The sequence below is a fragment of the Struthio camelus genome, chromosome 2, assembly GCF_040807025.1.
Source record: "Struthio camelus isolate bStrCam1 chromosome 2, bStrCam1.hap1, whole genome shotgun sequence".
Classification (NCBI taxonomy): Eukaryota; Metazoa; Chordata; class Aves; order Struthioniformes; family Struthionidae; genus Struthio; species Struthio camelus.
The window spans coordinates 47473939-47501577 of record NC_090943.1 but is presented as its reverse complement, the minus strand read 5'-3'; the positions used below and the strand labels follow the sequence as shown (position 1 = coordinate 47501577).

The 27639-nt window shown below is 40.7% G+C and overlaps 2 protein-coding genes across 3 annotated transcripts in view; one reads left to right on the top strand and one right to left on the bottom strand.

The window, feature by feature from the left end:
- Positions 1 to 24471, bottom strand: part of GPD1L (glycerol-3-phosphate dehydrogenase 1 like) — a 73197-nt gene extending 48726 nt beyond the window's left edge. The window contains exon 1 of the mRNA XM_068935505.1: positions 24467 to 24471. The gene's annotated coding sequence lies outside the window, so the exon portion shown is untranslated. The remainder of the gene's footprint in view (positions 1 to 24466) is intronic.
- A 125-nt stretch (positions 24472 to 24596) lies between these two features.
- Positions 24597 to 27639, top strand: part of OSBPL10 (oxysterol binding protein like 10) — a 120529-nt gene continuing 117486 nt past the window's right edge. Inside the window, exon 1 of one of the 2 annotated variants that reach the window (XM_068935498.1) lies at positions 24597 to 24954. In XM_068935498.1, coding sequence (XP_068791599.1) covers positions 24635 to 24954 — 320 coding nt within the window. In that variant the 5' untranslated portion in view covers positions 24597 to 24634. The remainder of the gene's footprint in view (positions 24955 to 27639) is intronic. The other variant, XM_068935499.1, reaches the window with a different exon arrangement.

Genomic DNA, 27639 nt, shown 5'->3' with positions numbered 1-27639 from the left:
GTAAGGAAGGGTGGTTTTTTGACATCTGTGATAAACTATTTTATGTCTAAGCTGTATTTCAAATTACATCTTACAGCTATATTTAATAATGACCTGGAAGCACTCAAGTACAGTGCTCTTTTCTAGCAAGGTGCACGGAGATGGTGTCGCCCTCTCTCTTATACTATACCATAATATATCAAGTCAATGCCAGTTGGGCTTTTCATTTTAGGGAGTTGTGGCAAGCTTCTCTCATACCTTTTCCAAGTAGCTCGTGCAGGGCCTGATGATGTTAACTGTTCTGGTAAAGCTCCTTCAGTTAGAGGCTGCTGGAGATGAAAAGCTACACTAGCTAGGTTGCTTTTCCAAGTCATTGTAACGGAAGTGGTGTAAATTACTACCTGGTGTTTTGCTTTTTGTTTAAAAGTGGGGTTTTCATATACCCTGCTGGCTGGTATGCTATCAAATTAAACTTAACCCAAAGAAGGAAAAAAGCATGCCTACATCAAATCAGCTTGTGCTAGTATCTTTGCATCCACTGGTTTCATTTCCTAATGTGGAGAAAGCCCTCATCCTGTCATTGGTTCAGTCCTGTGAGGGAGTATTTGCTTGCCTTGCCTTAAGGATCCAGAGTCAAGTACATCCAGCCTAGCTTTTGGGGGAACTGGGAAAGGAGAATCCCATAACATTGAATAAAGAGCACAGGTGACTGGAGTCTACACACTTACTGAAGACAGGGGAATTAAAATGATAGGAAAAACACATTCTTTAAAGTAAGCCCTTCAGAATCTCTTTGAAAAGCTGGAATAGGAAAGATAAAAGTATTAAGCTATATGGGAAATATTAAAAAATGCAGACAAATTATAATTGACACAGATATTCTCATAAAGATGACAGTTCTTCAGCAGTGTAGAAGGCTATGGTCCATCAGTATTCAGCGTTCTCTGAGGGATTTTATGTTTGTGTACTTCTGTGTTTTAAACAGTCTTGTGATTGCCTTTCTGGCAGCTTTGCTGCCTTAAAACACAACCTCACCATAAACCAAACTGCAATCTAGTTAAACAGTTTAAGCTTATACATACTATTTTAACAACCAGAACATAATGTACACATACATTTAGCACCTTTTGTCTTGAAGAATCCTCAGATATGTTACAGAAGTACATTGCAGAGGCATACTCAAATACTCCATTTCAAATGGAGATTTTTACCTATGAATAAAGTACTGATTAATTTAAACTGCCTCTGAAGTAAGAAGTGGCTAATGCATTAAATAAAAACATTGCAGACAATAGAGAAGAAAGAGCAAGAAAGAAACTTTCTATTGATAAAAGAAGAGCTATCAGATTGTTAATGTTAGCAAGAGCAAACAGAAAAAATACATTTGTGGACCTAATCTGCAGACTGAGACAGACTTGTCTGGGCAATCTGTCTGTACTGATTTAAGATATTATCCACACATTCCACTAGTTTGTACCAATCTCAGCTAAAGAGTCTCAACTTTTTCTCAGTGTTGACAGAAGAAATTACCTTCTGCGCCTTAGTGGCTTGAGTTCAGAGAGTGGCATCCTAGCTAAAATTGTTACTGAAAGGTGGGATAGAGCAAAGGCAATCTAACAGACAGTCTCAGGGAAATCAGAAGGATAGCACCTTTAGTAAAAGAGAGCATGCTCACAGTGCAGCCATGGCAGTCCACGTACATCGCTGAACTGAAGTCGCCTATACTTACATGCATCTTCCATTCTACTGAACATTACACAACAGATGGCCAAATGGAAGTGAAAGACAGCTGGGGCCTCTCATATATCAAGCTAAACAGCTGTTTGCCCGGATCGTAGGTGTTAAGGCCCTAAGATTTTGGACTTTGTATTGAAGCAGCTGAGGCACAACCATATGTTACTAATGCCAACTTCTCTACAGCAGGTGTATGAGCTCCTCGGATAGGTGAAACAGGCATCTGGGGCTTACTAAACCACCACTAAGATTTGACAGACCTTATCTATCAACTCCCCCAAAGGTTCAGTCAGTATCCACTTTCCCTAGTGTGTATCGGAAAGCAGATGGTTTGGTATTTGAACCTATAATTCTATTACAGGAAAAAAAGAAAAAAAAAGGATTGATATAGACAACAAAGATATGATTTGGATGGGGGAGAAAGTAATAAACAATGAGATCGCTGGTAAGTTCTTATTTTACAGAATAGGAGTCCAGTTTTTCTCTATATTTAAGTGGTTCATTGCTCCAGGGTCTAGAGAGATTAATCCTTTTTTTTTCCTCCCATTGCTTTATTTGACTTTACATATGCTTATGAAAAACACAGCATGGATTAATCATCACAAGACTGAGAAGAACAAAGACAACTCCCGTAAGGGCAGTATAAAGCTCTGATGTTCTCTAGTTGTATGATGTTCTCTAGTTATATGCAGAGTCACTGCACTTACAGCTTAATCTATTTTAACTATTCTAGATAGTGCTAAGATATCTGTTTCTTTGCTTCTAGGAAGTTTTGTATTCATCTGACATCCCACCATTTATGAAAACCTGGAAGCTCCTTTCAAAGCCCAGTAGCTAGAGATAATGAGATATGCCAGTTCTAATCTACAACTGCAGGGAGTCCTGTACAAAGCAAAAACCTATGCCAACAGGAAAATACAGGAAAGGTAAAATAGTTAAAAATATTTAGTGTCAATTGCTAATTTCTGAAAACAGTCCTGATTACCTACCTGGAAAATTACGTTTCATATGCTGTGTTTCTCATTGAATAGATTATTATACAAAACATTTTTCTTCTTTCTTGAAAGCATTAAACAATTATTTCCTTTCAATTTCTTCTTAGTGTTCTGTGCGAAAGATCGGAATCTGATTAATAATTAATTATGTAATTATGGCACTGGAAGATATTAAGGTCTTGAAACACCCCTTGAGTTATCCTAAATTCTCCTGCTGATTTCATAGCAATTTCTTTTACATACATGCTGTTGAGTGAATGTCGGACTGGCAATACTATGTGACTTCTTTAGTAGTATAATCTCATTAGCTCAGCTATGGGTATGGATTAGGTAGCCCCGCTCAGCCTCTCTGAGTAGATGACCTCAAAGGGAAGAAGGTTAAGATTTAATAATTAATATTTTCATAAGATGCCTCAGTTTCTGAAGCATCTCATAGACAGATGGGATGATGTCCCTGCTCAAATAATAGAATTAAAAAGGTGTTCTGAATGTCCCACAGTCTTTGATTTTTTTGAAGGTGGACAGAAGGGGAATGAGTTAGGTTTGGCTTTTAGTTTTTCTTTTTTATTCCAAATGACTGGTGGGTAGCCTAAAGGTCGCGAAAAAGACAGGCACATTAAAGCCAGCTGTGCTAAGAGACGTGCACATTTTTATCTTCCCTCCTAACTCATATTTCCTTCCCACCACCAACTCTACCTCCTATTCTTCTTCATCCTTTCTTTACATAACCTGTTTGCCCGCCTCTTATCTGTGCTTATTCACTCAGTTCTCCACTCCTTTATTTATTCAAATACTTCTCCTTTATACCCATTCTCACCTCAGACTTCCCAGTCCTGCTCTCCCTCTGGCTGACCATTCTACATTTTTGAGGATAAAAAGTTATGAGAGAAGGAATGTTTCTGAAAGTTAAAAGCCGTTTTACTTCTCCTTACATTCAGGCAAATACAATCACTTTATCTATAGAGAACTACCCACCTCCTGCAAGGTTGACAGGCACCTTTAATATAAGTCAGTCTTCCACATATAACAGTTCTCTGTTTCCAAAGGAAAATGATTATTTTCAGCTTTGCTTGGAGATCATACTGCAGCTTGACAGGGATTACAAGATAAATACAATTTTATCCTAACTTGGAATGTAGGTCAAGCACAAATTATAAAGCTTAATGGATAAGGAGAAAATATGGAAAATAGATATCTCATTTTTGCTTTAAAAAAACTTTGTATCTTACAGATCCTGCAGGTGATGTTTTCTAATAGCCCTCCAGTCCTCATGTGTGAAGGCAGATTTTGGTAACCTTACACCTAAGTAAAACTGAAACATCCAAAAAACGCAGAACAGGATTCACGTAGGCGTATGCTTATGAGCCTGGTTCCACCTGCCCTGCGCCCTTCAATATTTCAGGTACTTAACCTTATTTAAACCTACACAAGACAGGGGTTCTCAATGGGTCAAGCAGTTTACACAGCTTCCTCTTTTTTTTACTTAAAACTTGTAGTTAATTGTATCTTAAATCCATGCAGCAGAAACAACAAGAATCCCAGAAATATCAGCATGTATTGCTAACTTCCATTATCAAGGAAGACGGGGTCCCCTCCTTCCCCCTGCCTGCCATGGTGTACTTCTACATTACTGACATTACATTCTACATTACATTACTCCATTACTGACAGTCATTTGTGACCAATTATTCCATTAAGCCTTTGTGTTACATCATTATTACTTAAGGTTATGGCATCACAAACCTGTTAGAAAGAAGGCCTTCCTCCTCCAGCTGCTTACTGCCCTCTCTGTACCTTCTCTTTCCCTAGTGTTGACACAATGGTTTGTGCAGTCCATACAGTGAATCAGTTTGGAGAACTGGCTGGGTTTGCTTGTTTTTCCAACTGAAAGTGTTTGCTGAACAACAGTCTAAGCCCATAACATAAGAAAACAAATGTCTGACTAAGCAACCTATCACAATTAGATTTTTATTCCAGAATACAAAGTCTAAACATGAAGCAGAGGCAGCAGGAAATGGAATTATATGGGCTCAGGGCAATGCATCACACTGATTTTAAGAAATACAGGTGTATGCCAAGTAAGCATCTGTTGCCTACAATCCCTACGTGGTGGAGAGCTATTTTAGAAGAACTGCTTGTCATCATTCTGTCCTATAAATAAACAGTATTGAAAGATATTCCTCACAAAAGAAAAAAAAAAAGGCAAGCTTTGTTCTACATATGTAGAGAATAATTCTTTCTTTCTTTGAAGTGCAGGTGGCCCCAAATCTTTCCATTCTTTTCAGTCTTCCATTCTTATCTTCTTAAAGGTGAACCAGTCTTCATCTCACCTTATTTACTGAACCATTCTGAGGGCATGGAAGGCATGCTTTCTTTCTAACCTTTCCCCTGCAAAGCAAACAGTAACCGAGACCTTTATCTTTGGAAGCTAGAAGAAGCAGTGGGAAAGAATGTACGGCCAGTTCACTGCTGTTTAACAGTCAGCTTTGATAAAGCAGTCAATTTGCAAAGCATGGATCAGAACCTCTGATACGACCCTTACATTTGCTAGAGACAAGCTGGCGCCTCCGTTCTGGTGCTTGAAGCAGCCATGTCCCATTCCTCATCACAGTTCTGCTTTGCATATAACTTTTGCTTGTATAGTTGTCCTGTCTTGCACCTGGCTCCTTGCAGACAATGTGGTGCCTGGGTCTCTTGCAAATCTCTAAAATCAGCCTCGCACTACTGTGCAGCCCTGATCCACAGAACTGTCCTTTGGTTGCTAAACGGGGCTCTTACAAAGGACATAAAGTATAACTGAGTTTTAGGAGGAGTGAGTAAAGGTCATTTACTAAATAATATATATTAAAATATTGCAAAATTATTAATCAAAAAAGGTTTGGATGATGTGTCAACTATTTCCTGCAGTATATTGACTGCTAAGGAGATTATTGCAAAAAATGCCAATGAAACTAAAAGCTGGATCTTTAGATGAACTGCACTGGCTAGTGTCCATGTTACATAACTGTTAGCTATTAACTGTGTCAGCTAGGAGCAAAAAGAATACCAGATCTCTCTGTGCATGTACCATTATCTCATAGAGAATGAGTGGAATGGTTTGTGCCTCTTTGTTTATGATTTTGATGCCCTAGATGACTACAGATTTGCTGCAAATTTGGACTACAGTTTCTGTGGGTTTTATTGGCATCATTTCCTCCACATTTGAATTTAAGAGAGTTTTGGGTGCCATTGCAAGCTCTTAAGAAGCAATAATGAGGATTTTCTTAAAGTTGCTATCTAGTATCACTGGTTCCTTGGGTTGTTAGGTATATGCTGTGTGCTAGCATCATGTTGATAGTGGGCAACTCAGGAGGGCACTTGGCCTTAGTGCATTATTGCAGTGAAAGATCTAATAATAGAGAAATTAAAATAACTTCTGGGCTTGAAGTGAAAACTGTTTCTAGCTGGTCAAGCTGTTAAATGAGTGTCTGGTCAGTTGAACTATGGAATAAAAAGTTCATGGATATAATTTCATTACTGTGAATAATGGTTAATAGGTTAAAAGAGGGTTAGCTGGGGTAGATTTATCAGAAGTCTCCCTTATTCCCCATACCTCCTAGTCTGGCATACACATCTAGTCACACGATGGGGAAGCACAGCTAAGTGACTACATAGCTCTCCCACCCATAATAGAATCTGATGCGCTTCAGACCATCTGTGATCAGGACAGATATCCTTACAGTTTTGCTCTACTGTGCTCTGGTAACTTTTGTTACATCCAAAATTAATTTTAGCCAGTATGCAGCTCCACTTCAGTTTGAAAAGGTTCTGAAAAACAGCCTTAGTGCTTTCACTAGAAATTTTGGGTAAAACGAGATGTGAAGTTTAGAATTTCCAAAATGAAGATTGAGACAGTGAAGGCAGTTCCATTAGCATACTGAGTGTTGACCTAGATATGTATGCCTTTATTTCTGTCTGCATATCAGATATTCAAAGCCTTATGCAGTCTGAAGAAAACATCCAGATAAAGTTATTGTAGAAAGAGATGTATTGCCTGATTTTTTGAAATAACTATGCCCCATGGTTCCTGCTAGCTCAGTGGTAATGCTGACCTGGAGCTCTCAAGAGGTGTTTCTGAAAGTCAGTTTGTTACTACTTAACAGCTTGTCGTTGACATAGACCGTGTGGAATTGCATGTAGTCCCACAATTGATTTTTTTTGTTGTGTTCAAATATGATTACATGTCATTGTCATTTTTGGAACAAATTTGTGACGTGTCTGTCAAGAGAAACTGAACTGGGAACCCTGGAACATGTTTTTCCCAATGTAAATATTTTGAAAAAATAAACAATGAAAATTCACTGTGAAACAGTCAGTGTAAAATGCTAAAATCAGAGAGTAACTTTTGGTTCATTTTAAGCAAAATGAGAGGTTAAACATTTAACCTAGCAAGGAAAATAAGATATACAAGAGAAAGGTGCTCCATTTTTAAATGGAAATGCCTGCTAAAAAGTGTTTCCTTAACATTTTAGCCAAGCTGCTGTCAGGGCCCTCAGTGCATGCAAAGGCTCTAATTAACCTGACCAGTCTATAACCATCTTTCTCTGTAACCGTCCTTTGCAACCTCTTCCCCTCGTTCCCCACGCTTTGGCTGCCTGTGTTCACAGTTAACTGTGGTGTGGTGCAGCTGCGTAACCTTGGATCAGGCTGTTCTGAAAACAGCTAGGCTGTGAGAAAGAACTGTGAGAAACCTCATGTGGGACCAAGATGTGCATTTCCACCCATGCACGCTCCACCTATTGGCTCAGGAGCTGCATTTCAGCTCAGGCCTTGCTGTTGGTCCCTGCCTGATCTATGTTGTAGGTGTGTGTTGCCTAGCCTTGTAAGGGGATTGCCAACCCTCATCTTCCCTTCGTGACTTGTCTTCCTGGCTTAATCTTGAACCTGCTAGGTGTCTGCAGACTTGTCTGACCATCAGAGAACTTTTGGCTGAACCTGGTTAACGTTACCAGACCTGCTCTGCTCTTCTTGTTCAAGTACTATGGGACTACACCCTTGTGGGGGAGGGTGCTGTTCCTGCCTGCCTTGCTATCTCAGCTCACCTTTCTTTGCAGAGCAGCTCGTTCATGCTGCTGCCTGACAGCTGAAGCTAAAATGGTTTTTCTACACCAGCTTTAAAAGCTATAATCACACAGGTGTACTTAAAATTCACTTTTAGCACAGCAAAGGCATAATTGTTTTCTTGGTTCTGTGGATGCACCTGTACTGGTCATGCATAGGTGAGAGCAGAAATAAGCCTAACAACAGGACAAAGATCACCTGAATAGAGAGACAATTCCTTGTGTTCTTGTCTGACTTCGCTCATGTGAGCGGTCACAGAGCCAGCTCGTTTGAGGAAAGTTATGCAGAATCAGGGGCTAAGGCCATAAGAACTAATAATTAACACATGACTGACTCATAACAAGGGCAAATTATTCCAGATTACAAACCTATTTAAGACTGGAAGTGAAAACATATTCTTATTCACTTGTCCTAGAATTAAAGCAAATCACTTTATTATTATGTGAGATTACATTAAAAATAAATCAGGTAGGGTAAAGGAAATATGTATCACATATATTATATATGAAAACTACACTGTACATGCCGAGGAAAAATAAATAATACCAGCATTTAACAAAACACAAACGTTTACTAACTCTTCATGCAGAATGTAAAAACTCCAGCAACTAAAGCTAGCCAAAGCTATATTACCACGAAATATATAGTAGACATAGAACTTTTGCCCTAAGAGGCGTTTGAGAGATTGAAGAAAACCGTCTTATGCAGTGGCTCCACCTGGGGAGTCAGGCTGGCTACTTAGTTAAATCTCAGTTGACATTTTTGAAATCTGTGATTCTTCATAGCAGGAAGGACGTTTGGAGGCCTTTGGGCTGAATACCAAGCCAAACTGTCTGTTGATGAAAACTAGGTTGTGGGATGTCACTTGTGTAAAGCTGTATCTGTGTGAAGTCTACTGTATGGGATTACAGGGTGCCAGTGATCCCAGGAAAAAAGTACAGGCTAAAGGAGTAAGACAGCCTAGCTGTATTTGGTAGTTGCACTGGAATAGGCATGTCATTTCTTGAGTCCGCTGTCTTAGTCCCTTTGTATCTGTATTACAGAGATCCTAATTCTCTCTGGAGTGTATGGTCACTTTGTGCTGTTTTAGCTTGTGCGCTGTAGGGACCCCTGCCATGTGGAAAGGTACAGAGAGATGTATCTTGCCAACATGGATCTGCACAGAGCATGTGTATTGCTCTTTGGTTGTCTGCTTTAGAGGTGGCCACGTTTCAGGAGGGGCTGCTTGTACTTCAGTTTTTAACCTTAGGACTGCAGAGCTGCTGGTTGTTTGGGGTCGTGTCCAGTGATATAGTGAGATGAGGAGGAAGACCTGACAGTACAGCTTAGTCCACTTCAGGAGGAAGTATTGCAGCTGTTATTCAAGATTCCTGTGTGAGTACGTTTGGGCAGGAAAGAAGCACTGGTCAGGCTATTATACAATTTCTTCTGCTCTAGGTTGAGAGGGACATTTTACAATTCCAAATTTAGCCCCAATTGTCAAACGGTAGTTCTGGTTTCTGCACCATTAAGTCCTAGTACTGCTCTCTTTGATAGCGATACTACCAGTGTGACAGAAAAGTGTGTCTCTGATACATACGAACTAGAACAAATGTTAATCAGAAGTGGTTCCTTTAAGGTCAATATGGACCCCAATAAGAGCAGCAGAGCTAATTAAGACACCAGTCAGTGACAGCCTGCCAAGTGCAGTACTTGCAGGCCTAGGGATTCACCATCATATCTTGTGCAGGAGGTATTTTACTGTGTTAAGCAGAGCGGAAGCTAAGAGAGGGGAGGATAGGATTGACCTCTACTAGTAGCCTGAAGTAACTGCAGATCAACAAACTAAGCCATAGTGGCTGTCAAAACAGTCTGTGGGAAGCTTAATGACCAAAGCCATGCAGCTGCTGGGAAGTTTGTTGAGCAGGAAGTGTAGGGCCATGCTGATTCCAAAGACTGTCAAGGAGTGATTCAACACAGCTCATTGTGGCATTGTTTCTGATTTAATCCTTTTTCTAGGTAGTAGGTGGTAATGACTGATCCTATAAAGGTTCAGAAACGCATTTAATTGGACATCAGATCATTATCTAAGTTTTACAGCACTTACTTGCTATGGAAATTTCTAGTGAGATCTTTTCTGTGAACCCTGTTTCCTAGTCCTTTCCACCCGCAGTGCTTAGTGCATTTTCAGGATGGAGGGGAGGTCTAGCATTGCAGGTTCATCACCTCTCTGTGACGGAGGTGGGACAGTTTCCCTGCTTCCTCTAGCCTCAGTCAGTGGCATGCAATCTTACTTCTCACCAGCACTGTGCTATTTTTTGCTGTTACTACTTACATTCATGCTGTTGCAGGGCTGTGCATTCAAAAACAACGCGAGTTGTTGGAATCCCAACGTGTGCAAAGCCTGTCGGCGTTGAGCATGGCAATCTCAGGAACCCTCGCGTACAGTATGTGTGGCATAACAGTGCGAGCAGCATCCAAACCCTGTTATCAGCATACCAAGCTGGCACGGAATGTCCCACATGGAACCAAGCTGCTTCAGCTAGCTGTTAGCTCAAGGGCGTAGGACTTTATTTATCTCAGCTGCAGATGATAAAAACTCCCATGGGGGTGTTCCAACTTTCTGTTTTGTTATTCAGTGGTAGAGTCTATTTATGCACATTAACCTCCTGAGTATAGACACGTAGGACAAATTTAGCATCCACAGGAACTGACTGATTTCAGTATTTTTGTTTAGATAGAAATTATACACTTGTCATAAATGGTGAAAGGCCAGGAGGTTCTGAACAGCTTTCAAAGATGGCAGCTAGCCAGCTTTACTGCTTGTCTGATAGGGTCTAAGTCTGTAAATCAAAGCTTTGCAGCGTGCTTAGCATCATTTGTTTTGAAGAAAAATTCGTCAGTGCCAGACAGTGGCCTGATTGGCAAGCACAGAAGTGTTTTTCCATTAAACTTTAGTGCCTGCTAACACTTATGTTAGCAGATACAACACAGCTCAGTAACAGTGGAATAGACTTCTGAGTGCAATTTTCTAATAAGAAAAGAATATTAATCTGCAAAGAATGACTTCTATTGGAGACTAATTTAGCATGCTATGAGGGAGGAAGCTTCTTTGGCATCAGGGGGAGTCACTGTTTCCCAACCACAAAACCTGTCCCATGCAGCTAAAATTCAGACTAGGGGAACTTTGCTGGTTTACAGAGTTTGTATGCAAGCTGACTGAGCGAAATACCATGGTGGAGACAAAAGAGGCAGGAAAATCAAGTTTTCAGTCAGTTAACATATCAATTGTTATTGCAATTATTAAAGGTGACTAAAATACTTGAATTAATTAATGTCTCTCCCCTTTATGTGTAAGAGACACCTGCAGGTTCTTCATAGCAAAACCAAAAATCTATGGAGAGTTTCATTGGTTTTAACAGCTGGCTTAGGTTCCTGCTTAGCAGATGCATTTCCAAGAGAGCACTGAGTTCTTGGATGATGCCTCAGTTAGTTTCTTGGGTGTGGGAGAAGCAACAGGAAAAAAACATCTCTGCATATTTATGGAAAAAGAATGATGAATCATGATGACATCAACAATGTCATCACTAATTTTGCTTTCCTTTAATTTTGGATAGGAAACACTTCACAGTTTGTTGTGCTTATGTGTATTAATGTGGTGTTTGGGCCTAAAATAATGTTCTAGTGCCTGAAGTATTCATCCCCACAGCTCCTGCAACTTGATTTGCTTGGACAGAGTTGTGCTGGGATAAATAATGAGTGTATAAGATGGAATCCTGTTGATTAACAAACAGGCTGGAAAAGAATTGAGTTTGGTCACCCAGTAAATATCAGTAGGCAGATATCAGCAAATATCACTAGAATATCTCAGTAGCAGAATTTTAATTTTGAATATGCACAAGGGATAAATCCACTTTTATGTGTTGACTCTCAGAGTCAACAATATGCCACAAATTAATGTTTCAAAATGGTTGTTGGATTTTTTTGTATAGAGGAGAGGCTTTAATACTCTTTGACAACATAATTTGCGTTAATTTGGTTAAAGAGGAAAGTTCTTGACAAGTATGAGCAGGAAGAGACTATCTTCCCCATAATTATCCCCATCTCTGCAAACTTGTCTCCTCTGCTCTGATATTCAAGTTTATACCTAGTGCATAATAATGGATACTAGGATGGTGTAAAAAATATTTGGATTGACGAATGAATTAAGACAGCACATATTGAAACCTCCTATCCTTTCTATTTATTTTCTAAACTGCTATGAAACATGCTGTATCTTTTAGAAGAAATATTATTAGTTCTCCTGGAGATACAAGCATTCATATTTGCAGCTACCAGAGATCATGCATTGTCTTTGTTTTCCTGTGCACCGATAACCTCTGTTGCATGACTAATGAAGCTCCCATAAAAACACCGAACCTAGTAATGTCGTTTATGGCTTTGCTTTCAGGTTTGCAAGAGTACTTCTTTGAAAATTTTTAACTGTTTGAAGTGTTTGCCCTGAAGGCGCTAAAATGTGCATGACATGTACATGTTTTGACCATTCAAAGTTCATCATCAGTAATCCAATCAGAAGTCTTTTGAAGTATATGAGCTGTCCAAATCATAGTGAAATGGATAATTGACTTTGTAGTCATTAATTACCATGTTTGAAGGACATTAACTGGGCACGTCCTTGCACCCCAAAACCTTGGAGATTTTATTAGAAAATTGGATTAAATAAAACAATTATGATTTAGCTTTTTCTGAAAGGGGAAAGTGAAATATATAAACATTTCAGAACAATATTTTGCAGAAGTATCTGGAAGATTCTGATAATAGATTCAGCAAAGAAAAATCCTTGGCATCAGCCATGTGCCCTAAGTATTTCTTCCCTTTGAGGAAATGGAATGAGTTTCCTTTTTAAATGTTTGCTGAATTTTTTGGAACACATTCATAAGTGGATCTTTTTTATGATGTTTGAATGTGTTCACTCTTTTGGTTCTTCTGTTTGCTCTGTGACTCCCAAAATGGTGAGTGCATTCAGATTCTCTTCTTATGCTATGTTAGGCAAGGGGAACTTTTCTAGCGACATGAAATGTGAAGTGCTTGTACTCTTCCAGCTCTGTTCTGCGCTCTGTGAGGACTTCTCTGTTCTCTAGGAAGATGTATTCAGAATATCCTGAGTTACTTTGCAGTAATCCTTCTACCTTTTGAGTGTGGCCTCCTTAGAAAGACCAAGGATGTTAGTATCCTTTAATCCAAAAGTTGGGCTTTTTTTTCCTTTGACACTGTTGTAATTTATAGAAAATATAACCGAATTAATATATTATGTCAATGGGAAGAAGCTTACCGCTGTGAGGTCTAGGTCCTATTCTATCTTCTTTTATTAGTGGCTTTTTACTAGAAACTCTGCAGTTCTGGCAATACATTAGTTTTAAGCAGTTTTAAGCTGGATGCTGCTGCACAAAGCAATGTACATTTCCCATTTGCTTTCTAGATGATAGTCCATTCATCTCTTGGTACAACCCCTATGAGGAATTAATCAGAATTCATGAGGCTCTCGTTGTCTCCTTTTTAATTTTGTTCACCCTGCTGGTGCAGGAAGCCTTTGCAAAATGACTTAATGCGTTAGATTTTTTGCTTCTCTTTCTACATGTTTTGTGGCATGCTTTCCTAGATTGTGCTGGCTACCATAGAATGTAAGGTTCCTTGCATTATTTTGTTTGACTTTGATTTTGAGCTTTGTATGCATATTCCTCATTTGTTGGCCGATCTGGACAGATACCTGAGTTGTCCTTTTTACTGGCATTTTGAATTTTCAGTCACACCTGCAGAATTAGAGTGCCATCCGTCCGCCAGAAGCCTTGTTCTAGAGCGAGTAGATCTTGAACTAGTTCTAAACAATGTGTCTAGATTTGATTTGGAATCTTCCAGTCTTTTACGTGTTTTCTGAAGCTTTTTATTTTTGTCCTAGATTTCAATCTTCCTTTTTTCAAGGGAAAACAACATTGATTCTTCATTTTTCACTCAGCCACAGACACTTCTAGTGTGACACTTCTAGTGTCACTTCTACCTTCTACCCTAGATAAAAGCGCATTGCTGCGATGCGTTTTATGGCAGAGCTGTTGCACTTCTTACATTTATATAATGCAGCTTCACTTTGCCTCCTTTGACCTGTGTTAACAGGAGATGTCTAAACATACCATGTACTTCAGCACCAGCTACCATAAAAAAGACGACAACCTTCTCAATATCATTTTTTCTTTTAATATTACCCATTGCTTTTGTATACACAGCATAATAGTGTTTGAACTTCCTTCCATTGTCTGCTGTGTTTCCAGAGAGTTACAGCTGTGATTGAGCCTTTAGGATATGTATTTTAATTTTATTCCTGATGCTACGTGATGTTAAGGAAACTCTGGGACACAAGATGCTTGGCAGAGATCAGCCACGTTAAATTATTTGATTCCAGCTGGGCCTGAAGTCCTTGATTTGTATTATATAGCACAAATTTCTTAGAGGCACAATTCCTCGCAAAGGGTGCCACTAGCAGTACGGAGAATGTAGGGGAAGTTCAGAAGCCAGTGAAACAGGAAAGTACATGCTTCCCGTTCAAGTCCTTCTGTGTATGTATTGCTGGATAGCTAAGAGCAGCACTGATAAGAAAAAAAAAAAAACCTTTCTTCTCCAAGGAAGGAACATCAGCTGTATTTTGCTACAGGTTGTAAATGAAAAATGTGCTACTTTGGCTATAGGTTACAAATGGATTTTTATCTTTTATTTGGTAACTGATACTTCATATTACTTGCTGTTTACATTTACCTCCCCAATTCAGTTTGAAGCAAACTGCTCTTGGCCAAGGAAAAAGAAGCCAGTAATCTTGGCTTTCTTGACTTGAAATAAAGTGGAGAATTTTCCTGAGTAAAGAAGCAATTGCAAGATTATTTTTCCACTTTTCCTCACTTTTATTTTTTTCTTTTTGGCAACACCCAAGGCTGAGGACCTGTATGGCACTTAAACAGGAGAATTTCCACTTTTGAGAACTGTACTAGGTATATGCTAAGCAAAAACATTAGGAAAAAACAAACTGGAAACAAATTGCTTTGTATATTTCTTCCCATATTTATTAATTAGTGAGGCAATTAGCACCTCCACATACATGATCACAATTCCTATTCTCAGTGGGGAAGAGAAAATTACTTGAGTGCAAGGATTGCGTCAAAGGTGTTATGTATAACGTTTATGTAGATAGGAGTGGCATTTCCTCTCAAAACTACTAAACTAAGCAAAAATAATCTCAAAACCTGTAGCACTGATTTACCATTATGTACCAAGAAAACTTTTTTTTTCTCTTAAACCCATCTTGCTTCTTGTATGATGGCATGAGTTGGCTGCTTAGTTCAATTTTCCCCTTGTAATAATTTGTTAAGATTCAAATTGCCCTGAAACGTTTGGTTATCTCTGGTATCTGGTTGATGATCTTTCACTTTTTTCTGTTGTGCTGCATAACCAAGCAACGTCAGTTTTCCTTCTGTAGTTGTATGAGAGTGAGAAAATCCTCTGATTAAGTCAGGAGACTTGTCTTCTATTTCTTCCTTGGTTACACACTTCCTGGCAGTTAACTGCCAAGATTTTGACATGTGTGGTTTATGTGCAGCTTCTGAAGACTGCATCTAACCTAGCCTTTTTTGGCAAACTCCCCATTACACGCTTAGGCTGACACTGAAGCAACTCCACCTCCTCTGGGAATTACAAAGTAGACTGGCTGCTTATGTTGCTATCAAAATGTTGTCTAAACTTGGTTAGAACAGATCTAGCTGGCATAATAAGGCAACAGCAGCTGCCAAAATCCTTGCTGGTGCTCCTAATCTGGTGATACAATCCACAAAGAAAAAATTTAAAACTCTTTAAAGCTGTCTGACTGATCCTTCTCTTTGCTTCTGTCCGTGAGCCCCGTTTTTCCCTATTAGTAACAAAAATCTATGCCATTTACTGCTGAATTTGATTTCTACCATGAATGAATGTGGGATTGGATTAACTTGGTACATGGGCTATGTTTTGCCATAATAAGACCCTATTATAGTTTATGAAGTACATGCTGTGTATGAGTTTATTTATAACTTCTAGATGCTGTTTTTGTTCAAGCAGTCTTCTGGAAAAAAAAAGCGCATGATCTTTTGAAGACCTTTCATTTTCTATTTGATATTCATGCTAAAAAATCAAATCTTTTTGTTTTTCATGAAATGTTTTGAAAAATATGCGGACAACTGATAGAATGATTAAATCCAAGATCAGATTAAGTGAAGCCTAATTTGGATGGAGAATGTTCTTATTCAGGCTCTTTAAAGCTTTCTCATATTGTTTGTTTACAGGTTTAGCTCCAATGACTTACAAACATTCATGAGAAGATTGTTTTCTTAGCGATCCAAAGCTTATCTTTTCAGTTAGAGGTTGACCTCTCCTGATCAGGGATGTCAAGGTCCCCCAGAAGTAGTCCCTATTTTCCCCAGTAGAACAGCAAGACTAGACATTCCTTCTTCAATTTCACACAAACAGAATATTGGAGAAATTAAAACAGATTTGTCCATTCTCTTACGTGTCTTATAAAGAAGAAAGAAAAAATTGTGTATGTTTGTGCAAACCTCCGGTTTCTTCCTCTTTTTGTCATTACAGGTTGCTAGTTTCTGGGATCTGTTTTATCAACTTTCAAAACTTAATGGTATGTCATTTACTGCAAGCTTAGCTCTGTTTTTAGGCTACAACCCAGTATCATTGTAGTAGTGGGAAGTTTATGATTGACTGAAGTTGGCAGAGCTCAGTGTTTAGAAAGTCTCGATCTGTGAAACTGTAGCTAAGGAGTACTCGTTTGAAGCATCCTCTATGAAAAAGACCCAAGGTCAAGAAAAGTTAAGCTGAAAAGCAGCTTCCTGAACCTGTAGTTTGCTTGCTCTAAAAAATTAACGTATGTTTCACCTTTGAAATACAGGCAAATACTGTCATATTAAGCTGGGTACGAATGCACATTCACGTTTGCAGAATCAACTCTCAAAAATCAAAGATCAAAGCTGACAGCTGGGTTTTAGAAGCTGGACAGAAAGGATCATAATTCAGCTCTTTGAATTATGATATGAGGTTGTCTCCACTGGATACTCCTGTCAAGGCTGAGTATGATATGAGAGAGAAAGTATTACCAGCAAATTCACCGGAGGAGGGGGAGAAAGAAACACGGGTGTCTTTTTCTTTTCAGCACCCAGAAAAGGATTAAATAAATGACCTTGTCAGGCTTTTATAAACTTTTGTTTCTAGTGTTCTTCAGAAGCAGCCAAGTTAACATTAAATTCTGTGCTGCGGGGGTCCTGCTGAACACAATGTGGCCTGTCTCCTATCTCAGCCATGAACCTGCAGACCACAAAACAATTAACTGATCACTTTCATTAAATATGTTATTTGATGAATGTTGCCTTTATGCATTTTTTAAACTAATCTTATTTTTTGTGATATGTAAGAAATTTTTGGTTTGCATTGTTTTTCACAAGCTGATTTGCTGACAGCTGATAATTTGGCTGTTAACAAAAATCATTCAGTGGTGAGCCCTGGTAAACAAAATGTCATCTTTGGCTTGGGATAACTGCAGACATCACATATTCGGGAGTTGATTAAAGTGTAACCCCCCAAGACTCTGAATCCCAAAACTATTTAAAAAACAGTTTTGGACGCTTTCATACTTACATGACTAAAATAGGTTTATTGGTGAAATAGTTTGATTGGTAAAATTTAAAACTGAATGACTAAAAATGTGTCAGGAGTTTATTGAACTTACAAGAGATTTACTTTGATAGTGAAATGCAGTTAAAATATAGGTATCATGATTTGCTCTAAGGTTCTTGCATTTCATGTTAATATTAGCCATAAAAAAGTAGGAAACCTCTACAATCTGCCCATCTTCTAAAACGCTGCTATGGAAAGATGAGTGAACATAACGATTGATTTAATAAGAGGTTCTGCAGTTTCAGAAAGTGTTTTAGACACACTCAGGTGTTTGGCATGTCTCTGCATATTTCAGTCACACATATTGAAATACCTACCAGTATTTCTTAAGCAGATTTGTAGGTTAAAAAGGAGCCAGTCATGCTGCGTAAGACACTTCTATTTGTTTCAGTTAGGTTTCTATACTGCTCGCAGAATGGAGTCTGAAATTAGTAATCTGAAGTAAGTAGTTGTTCTGCATAAGCAGTTGTTAGCAAGTTTTATATAAGTTAATTTTTCTCCCCTTTTCACTGCCAAAAAGTCTTAATGTTTGTGTTTTGTTCTTCATCTCTGCTGCATTTTTTTTTTAACTATCATGCAGATGCACAGGGCAGATGCTAATACTCTTCGGAAATAGTACTTGAAAGTGCTATTAAAGATGTTGTGAATAAAATACAGCTCTGCTGTGGGTGAATAAGGGAATTAGAATCAGGTCCAATTTGAATCAGACTAGTTCTTAAGCTATAAGATACTGTAAGGTATTATAACTATAGAATTGCTGGTGGTGCAGTACAAGATCAAAGCCCAAGCAGCATAAGCTAACGTTAAATTACGTTAAATAACGTAAATATACATGCTGCAGTGTAATGTCTCTGATGCAAAAGTAGTTTTGAAAATTAGGCATAAGATTATAGGTATACATATATTTCATATAGAAAGGTGGTGGACAATAAGCTGGCTGTTTTTACAGTGATGTATGGCAACATGAATTGTGAATAATAATTATTGAAACCTGACAGATTCCGCTGGAACCACTACTCTCTCCAAGGAGTTAAAAGGGGATAAAAAAAGAGCTTGAGCACTAGTTCCACATATGATGTAAGAGTGTGGGGACCAAGTAGATTCAAATGGTCTTGAATCTGAATTTGGCCCTTAGTAGTGAATTTGGCCTGTACTTTTCAAATCTCTAAATATTTAACTATACAGATAGAAAAATGGTAAAAATGCCCGCATCAGGTTAATATCTGGTATATTAACATTTTTATACCCATTACTCTTTAAGGGAACTGCACTGCTGCTATCTTATGACAGATAAAGCATTCCTCTCAGGACTTCCCCTGAACCTCCAGGTTGATCTATTATAACAAACAAAAGCATTCAGGTGGGGAAAAAAGTACAAATGTTTTGCTTTCAGATTCACAATTTATTTAAAAATCATTATAGGAAGCCATCTTGATTTAAATATGTTTGTAAAGGAGGTGATTTAGTTCTAATCGAGATGATTTTTGTTTTGATGTGGAATTACAGCTTTGCATGTTAGGGTTTCTGTTATCTGGGAAGTCATGCTAGATAATCTCAGTGCTTTCTTCTGGCCTTAGTGCGTGAACGAGTCTGTTTTGAAAACTGTATTTCTGACTACCTGTAACAACTGTTCAAACATCACTGGCACAGAACGAGGCTGTTGCCACTAGTTACACAATACATACGGTCAGTGATATTTATGCTCAGTTCCTATATGCGCTGACTTCCTATTTGTTTCCAGTTGAAGTTCAAAAGATTGATTCTAGCTACACAGAACATTGCTTGCATCATAGTTATTACACACAGCACTTCCCCCATGCACACTGAATGACATCCTATGCAAATATACATAATATAAGCTAGTACGCTCTCCAGCTAACCACCTCAGAGTTTGTACTTCAGAGGCTCAAGCATTCTGATCAAGGTTTGTTTCACCTGGTCTAACCGGCAAACTACAGAGGAGTGCACTGTAGCTGAGTAAACAAGCCATGAGAAGTCTAGCTGTGGCAGCACAAATCTCAGTCCAGTGAATTTGCTCTGCCTTGTGGCAGAGGGAATTACCCTGCACTGAGGTCTCTGCTTCCTGGGATAGATTGTTTCTGGCAGCCCAGGTAGTTTGGGTATTTTTATACTATGCCATGTCTCTTTTGACTGTTTCCCGTCACTAGCTTTAAGTTAAGTGAGGTTTAGAGCAGGATGGTTACCCTGCTGGATGAGAAGCTTGGATGAGAAGCTGCTGACAACAGGACAAAGTGTGGCAAAGAAGCGTGTTTACTGTATATCGCAAGCTTATAGGCATCAGGGAAGGAGAATAAAATACATATTGATTCAGCAAAGGTAATGCTAAAGTTGGCAGACTACAAAGTTAATAGTAGCTTCTCTATTTTATTGGAATTTTCTTGCCAGAACTTGTCATGGACAATATGCAAGTTTCTAAGTGAAACTATTATGTAAAACAGAACATAGTAATTGTACTAAAATTCTTGTGCTATGTTATGAAAATAGCCAGATTAGAGGGGCCAATGCTACTTTTAGACCTTCCAATCCAGGAGTCTGTGGAAGTAGATCTGAGGAAGGACTCATGAGACTGTGCTGTTGGTGTGCTCTGTTACACCTGTTGCTTGTGTCCCAGCTGCATTCGCTATCTGGCACTTGCTAGAGATGATTGGAGAAGGATCAGTGAGAGAGCAAGCTTGGTGCAGGTGTGGCTATGATGTGGACTGAATCTTAGGCATTTTGTCTGATTCATTCCAGTGCTGATGTCTATAGACAGCAGTGACAGAGGTGCACTATGGTATGTTTTTGTTTAAGTATTGCTTGCAGCTTAGTGACACATGGCTTTAGTCTCCAAAGCTTATGGGAAATGAAGCAATATCTCAGGGAAACTCTGTAGGGCATAAAGGAGAAGACAGTAAAACTGAGGAAACTTTGGGTTGTTGCAGTGGGAGAGGTTCAGTGTTTGAGTATAGACCAGGCTGAAGTAGTTTCTGTGGTTCCTATAGTTAAATTCCTTCATATGACTATGATTGTGAGAAGTTGTGTGGAAAATTGATGGGAGGAGGGGGGAAGAGAGAGAAGAGGTAGACAAGGAACCTGGAAAGTAGTTATAGAAAACTATTAAGGGAGCATTAAAAAGGCATAGAAAGCCAAAGAAAGAGGGTCAGGAAGTGTAGAGAGACTGGGAAATGGACTGTGAACTGGCCTTTTTCTGGAGGCTAAAACTAGGTAATTTAGCAAAGGACAGGGAAATTTCTCCATTTCCTGATGGGGGAAAACACTACTGAATTTGATATCTCACCAGACCTTTTGCTCTCTAGAAGATGGAGTAAGGAGTTATTTTGATTCTTGGAGAGGTTCTTAATGGATGAAAGTAAAATTTTTCTTTGAGCAGAGAGTGAAAATAACGTACTTTGGAGGACTCTGAAGTCACAGCTGTGTTACCTTGGAAGCAGTGAGAGCCCTCATTAGGCCGGTTACTGTTAATAAATAGCTAATTAAGAATACTCGAAACAAAGCATATATCATGCTAGATTGCATCGGACAGTCATCAGTGTGCATTACCCTAAAGTCTAGCTCTTCTAGGACAGACTGTTAGCTAGTAAAAAATAGTACACGTTCAGTCATTTTGAAGAACTTTAATGACTTAAATGAGGATAGGGCCTCACTGATACCAGTATTGCCAGGAAGAGTTGTCAAACTATGCTAGATTGTAACAGTATGCTCATACTGGGAAAGGAAAACGGATGGAAAGGTTGGATCTAGCATATTCTTGTGCTTAAATACAATGCAAAGAGATAAATATAGTGCCAATGTTTTGACTCGGAAGGACCTTTGCTTAATAAATAGGAAAGAATCCTTAACATATGGACAGCTGCGCTATTGGTCAAACCAAATGTCTGTTTAGCCCAGTATCTTATTCCTGCCAGTAGTAGCTGCTTAGAAAGTCAAGAAGATGGCAAGGATAAGGGATTATTGCATCAATAAAGTAAGCGCAGAGTCTTCTGGAAGTTGGAGGCTTAGGGCCTTTCTGACCTTAAAATACCTCCAAAACACTGTGGTGAACCTTTTTTAAAGGTTTTGCACCAATAATTGTGTAATTGCTTTTTTAAAAAAGCTTTCTAGACTTTTGGAATCCAGAAACATCTTGTAACAATAAGTTCCATGATTACAGATCATGCTGAAAATTATTTTCTTGTGTTGATTTTAAACCAGCTGCCCTCACAGTTCTTGCTTCATGAGAAACAGTGAAGAATCATTCCATATTAACCTTTTACAACTATATTAACAATTCATGATTTTATACATCCATTGCATCTTTTCCAACTGAAAACCCTGTACAGTTAGCTCTCTCCTCATACAAAAGCTGCTTTTTATACCTTTTCTTTTTCTACTCTGTCCTATATTCCCTATTGAGGGAATATTATAAATGCAGAGTATACAGATACTGGGCATACTATAGATTTATACAGCAGCATGCTGATATTTCTGTTTTCCTGGTAAGCTCATCACAGATGCTTGACTTGATTACCCTTGAACATTGAGATGGGTTTTTCACAGGACTGTTTAAAATGATTCCAAGATCACTTTCCTGAGGGGCCATAGCTAATTCATTCATGGTAATTCCCCCCCACCCCATGTGCTTTACTTTGTTTTTTATCAACATTCAGTTTCAGTTGGCATTTTATCAGTGAACTAGCCACTACTGTGAACTCCTTCTGCTATTCTTTGCAGTTGTTTCTAGTTTTAACTATGAATGAATGAAGGGATTGTGATTTAAGAAGATATCGAGTAACATAGAGCTGAACTCAAGAGTTGTGGGTTCCCTCTATCTGAAAAGTGGCTGTTCACTCCTGTGTTTAGTTCCCTATCTCTGAACTAGTTAATCTGTAAGAGGACCTTCTATTTTATCACATCACAGTAATCCTTCTAGCAACTGTGAAGAACGGTTTGGGATTCTGTGAAATTATCCTGGGGCATAATACACTTACAGTTTATTGTCCCTTCCATTTCAGAAACTCCATAATGGGCATGCCATTGTGATTTGGGTTTTATTGTAATGGAAAGATATAGAGCATATAGAAGGCTTCTCTTCCTGGCATAATTTTCTTCCACTAAATCCTGCAGAAGATGGGAAAATTCATATTCATTCATAATGTAAAACATGCATAGTCAGTGTGTTGCAAAGGCTGATGAGAGATCTTATGATGCTGTTATTTCATTAAAGCATTTTGTTCCACTGTTTTGGGCTGTAGTTGTGACTGATTATGAGGAGAAACGAAGGGAGAGTCTCATGCTTATCTCTAAAGAGATGGGCCTGAGCTTCCTGAAAGGCCTTCTTCATTCCAATGTCTTCTGAAAACTGTGGTCATCAGAAGTAATGGAGCTATCTGAACCTGAGAATGAGGATTTCCAGATTGTGGACATGGAGTTCCTTTCCATAGTAAACAATGATCGGGGAATTTTAAATGAATATCTTAAGTAATAGTTCTGACTTGAAAAATTAGTTACTCTGAAATACTTTGTTTTAAAAAAATAACTAGATTTGTAATCTTCCTCTGTGCAGCAAGCGATGTACGCTAAACGTCCAACCAGTGAAATACTGAATTAAGATTCAAGTCTCCAGACTGCAATGCCTCAATATTTAGCTACAACATAAGAAGTTTAACTACCCAACATTCAGGATCAGGCCCAACACTTCAGCTACCCAACCACAACACATATGGTAGGATTTTCAAGAGGTAAAACTGGGATAATCTGGTTAGGAGCCCTCCTCCTCTATGTTGATTTATATAGGGAACTTGGGCCTCTAACTGAAAGTAGACTTGGATAGTCTGAGTATCTTGTGAGGAGCAGAACAGAGGGCACATGATATTTGGTACACTCCAAATATCTCTAGCACACGGAAGTACAAAACTCCCCCCAGGCTTAAAGCGTGGAAGCTAAGCTTGGTTCTTATTTCTTCAGACTCTGAGCATCTCTGTGTTTCAGGTCTCCAGTTATAAAATGGCATCAATAACAACTACATCTCCAGTATGTTGTGCAGATGCATTCTTTAACAACATTGATGCTAATACTGCAAGGATGGGCGTAGCATTGACTTGATGGGATGTAACCACATAGCTTTGTACCTGGCTTCCTGGACAAAGACCTGCATAGCCTTTCTACAATGATCTTCGGTGAATAACAGAGGTTACATCCTCTTGTTTTCAGGAGATGTGATTTAACACATACTAATGTTTTTTGAAAAGCCTGGGATCGAGGGTATGACTGATACGGTATGTTGGTAGACATGTTGTGCAGCAGCGTATGCTTTGTGTCGAGCAATGCTGTTGTGCTGTTCCTGACTGCTGGGCACCCCTAGCTGCCCCTTGCCGTTTCACTGTGGGCTCTGCTCTGCGTTACTGGTGTAGCGTATCATGGGCAGTGGTCTCCCTGGTGTCGTGCTTCAACGTGGCAAGGGGTACCGATGCGTATCAGTCCGTGCCAAGCGCTCCCCTCTCTTATGCCATGCTTTATGCAGTGTTGGGCACGGTTTTGTGTCTGTCATATGCTTTGTACCCTGGGCATTCGCTCTCTGTTGCTGCGTGTGTGTGTGTGTCATACCGTGCATACAGCCACTGCTTCCCTTGGCACCCACGGGAGCGCACGTCATGTTGCATGAGGCCTCTGCCCTGGCGTCCCTGTCGGGGATGGAGATGGCATCTGCCCTGGGCTCGCCTCTCCCCCATGCCACGTGCACCAGGGCCGGGCGCCGCGCCCCGCGTACGCAGCCTGCGTCTGTCCCGCACGGTCGCCTTCGGGCTCGCCTCTCCGTGCCACGCCGCGTGTGCGTGTGCGAGAGACGCGCCCGCCCTTGCTGCCTGCCCGCTGCCCGCGGCCAGGCCTCGAGCTGGGCCAGGCGGCGGCAGGAGGAGCCCGCCGCGGCACCGACCGCCGCCCAGCGCCCCTCACGGACCTGAGGGGAGGCGGCGCAGCGCGGCCCGGCCCCTTCTCCCTCGGGCGCCGCCCCTCTCCGCGCCGCCTGTGAGTCAGGGCTTCGCCGGGCACTGGCGGCAGCCGCGGCCGGAGCGGGCTCGCACCCTCCGCCGCCGGGCTCCATGGAGAAGGCGGCGGCGGCGGCAGCAGCGGCGGCGAGCGAGGGCGGCGGCGGCGGGAGCAACAGCAGCAGCCGCAGCAGCAGCCGCCCCACGTCGGCGGGCTCGTCTCCCTCGTCTTCCTCCGCCAGCCGCGGGCTGCCGGGCCGGGCGGCGGCCGCGGGGCGGCTGGATGGAGGAGGCGGCGGCGGCAGCCCCGGCTCGGCGGCGGGGGCCAGCCCGGGGGGCGCGCAGGCGGCCGGGGGCGGCGGCAGGCGGCGGGAGCAGGTGCTGGAAGGGACGCTCAGCAAATACACCAACCTCCTGCAGGGCTGGCAGAGCAGGTAAACGCCGGCCAACCCCGGCCCCGGCCTCGCCCGGCCCGGCGCCGCTCCTCAGCCCCCGCCGCCCCCAAGATGGTGCCGGGCAGCTGGCGCCGACCCCTCCGCGCGGCCCCGGGCAGGCAGGCCGGGCCGTGGGACCAGCCTCCCTGCGTTTCGTTTGTTTGTTTTCAAGCGAAAGAGCAGTTGGGCATGGGGGGGGGGGGAATAACGCGGCACATGCTGCTCCCCCGCCAGGGCTTCGTTTTTAAGCTCTTCCCCGTCACGTTAGTTTCCTTCTGCGAAGTTGCCTTACGTAGCTAAAGACTGAAGAACTGGGCAAGGATCTCCCAAAATACGTGGGGAAAATGCCACGCTTCCGACTCCTTTATTTAGCTACAGGGTGGGACAGCGAGGAAACGGTTACCTGTGTGTTTCGTAAGATCTCGTCTGTCGCTCTGTCCGTCTCGTTTGGCAAATGCTGATTCCCGTGGATGCCGGTGACAGGCCCTAGCCTTGGCGGCTGCTGGGCGTGGGCCGGCTGCGGAGCGTCTGGGCGAGCGGGGTGGGCAGGGCGGGGGGCCGGGCGGGCCTTGGCCCGGGTCTGTTACAGTCTTGCACTGATAACAGGGTTGGAGCTGCGTTGTGGAATTAATAGCGCTGCGTTGGGGGTCTGTCGGAATCGAGGGAGATTTCTTACTAGCGCTTTACTTCCAGTTATTAAACTTTGCCCTCTTCACGGCTGGATGGGGTGGGGGGAGTGAATATCTAGAACGCCGGGCTTTAACGTGGGGCGTCAGGGTGGTGGTTTGGAAGAGGGACGACCCGTGTATAGAGAGCGTTCACAGAACTGGTTACAAACTTCTGCACAAAGCGTTTAAAAAAAAAAAAAAACCTAAACTACTGTTGCTCGTACCAAGTGATCCTAAACGGTAGCAACATAGGAGTGTCTGGGGCCTTCATGTCCTGACAGTAGTTTTAAAGCACTTCTAAGTGGCAGAATTAAATTGCACAAATGCTTCCGATGCTGGCTTGCGCGAGGCCGTGGGAGTAGCAGCGGTAGGAACCGTAGCAGTGCTCCCTGGAGGGCTCCAGGAATCGCTCTTATTCCACTCGCTGCAAGGCGTGCATAGGTACGCTTGCTGTGAGCGATAACAAATATGTCTGCTGCCATACAGATAGGCACTCATCCTCATAAAACTAGGCTACTTTGGCCTAAACATAGCGAAGGCCCTTGACCATCATTTGGTAACTGTTGTTCTGTGCTAGGTGAAAACTCTCATATCTCTTTGATTTGTACAGGCCTCCTGTTTTGTTTGGAAAAAAACCAAACACGCTTTGATAGCATGACTGAAAGTTAAAAGCACCCTTCTTCCTCCCTCCCCCCCATTTTTTGGTACCTCTCTCTCTTTTTGTAGAAACAATAACTTTTTCTAATCATGTGAATGATTTAAGGGTCAGTTTCATGTAAACTGATGAGATTACAAAATTATGGTCTTTGCTTATAAATCTTTGGGTCTAGAACTGCCTCTCTCTTGTGTCTGGGCAGTGCTTAATGCTGATTAAATCTCTGGTAAGGATGACAGCTTAAAATAGCGTGCATAATCCATGTATGTACAAGAAACTTTTATCTGAAAACATAATGGGAAAACTATAAATGTGACTTAAATAATTCTGCCACAGCACTTGGAAAGTAATATCAGTTTACTTTCAGCAATCTTTTTAATGTTGCTTTATCATGCTTTGTCAATTGCCAGTTTTATTTTGTGTAAATCTGGCTGTTCGAGCAAGTGGCTTATGATGGTGGTAGAGCTTCTATGCTTAAGTAATTTTTTTGATGTGTTCAGTTGTTCCGTTCTATCCATCTGTCGATCTATATATCTGTTTTTTAGGATGGGGAGTCTTGAACACATTTTAAACAAAAAAGTTGAAACTGGAGGCTTAGAAAATTTGATCCTATTATAACGTCCAATAAATGAACAGCAATTCACAAGTTATAGGGTGGTTGTCTGTTTGGCCTTGTGAATATTTGTCACTAAGTAGGTTTCCTGTGAATCAGAGCTCAATCTGTAAGAATTGACAAGTGTTTTTGTACTTGGCACCTGCACAGTTATCCAGAGTGTATGTGTTTCTGAATGATCGTATAAATTACTTTGAATTTACTTCAACTGAAAAAACACAAGATTGTTTAACCTCATGATCAATACAGCCAGATGGCATGAATATAAATGAAATGGAAAAATGAAGTGGAAACTGACAGAGTTCAGTGATTATGGATTTGAATTTTTTTTTTAAGATATCTACTCCTAATCTATTAGCCTAAATAATTTAAATGTATTTAATGTTACCTGCTGCAATGTGGCATTGAAGTTGAAAGGTTTTTCTAGATTATCCAACACGGTGCACAGAGTAGCCTCTACAATCCTAAAGAAATTACTGTCTTGTCATTTCAGTTATCATAAATTAGTGTTGCTTTATCTGTTATCTTTTAACAGATATATGCAAGATATTATTTCATATGAGACAAACAAGTATGGGTACTGAACCATAACAATGCATTTATAAGCATTAGCTGAAGCAATTGGAGACCTCAAGTTCACTCAGTCTTAAGACCAGCATTGCTTTTTCTTCTAGGAATTTTTGAGGGTTTGTTGTCTATTACTGAGAAGTAACCTATTTGTTCTGTTGTAGTAGGTTTAGGAACAGCCT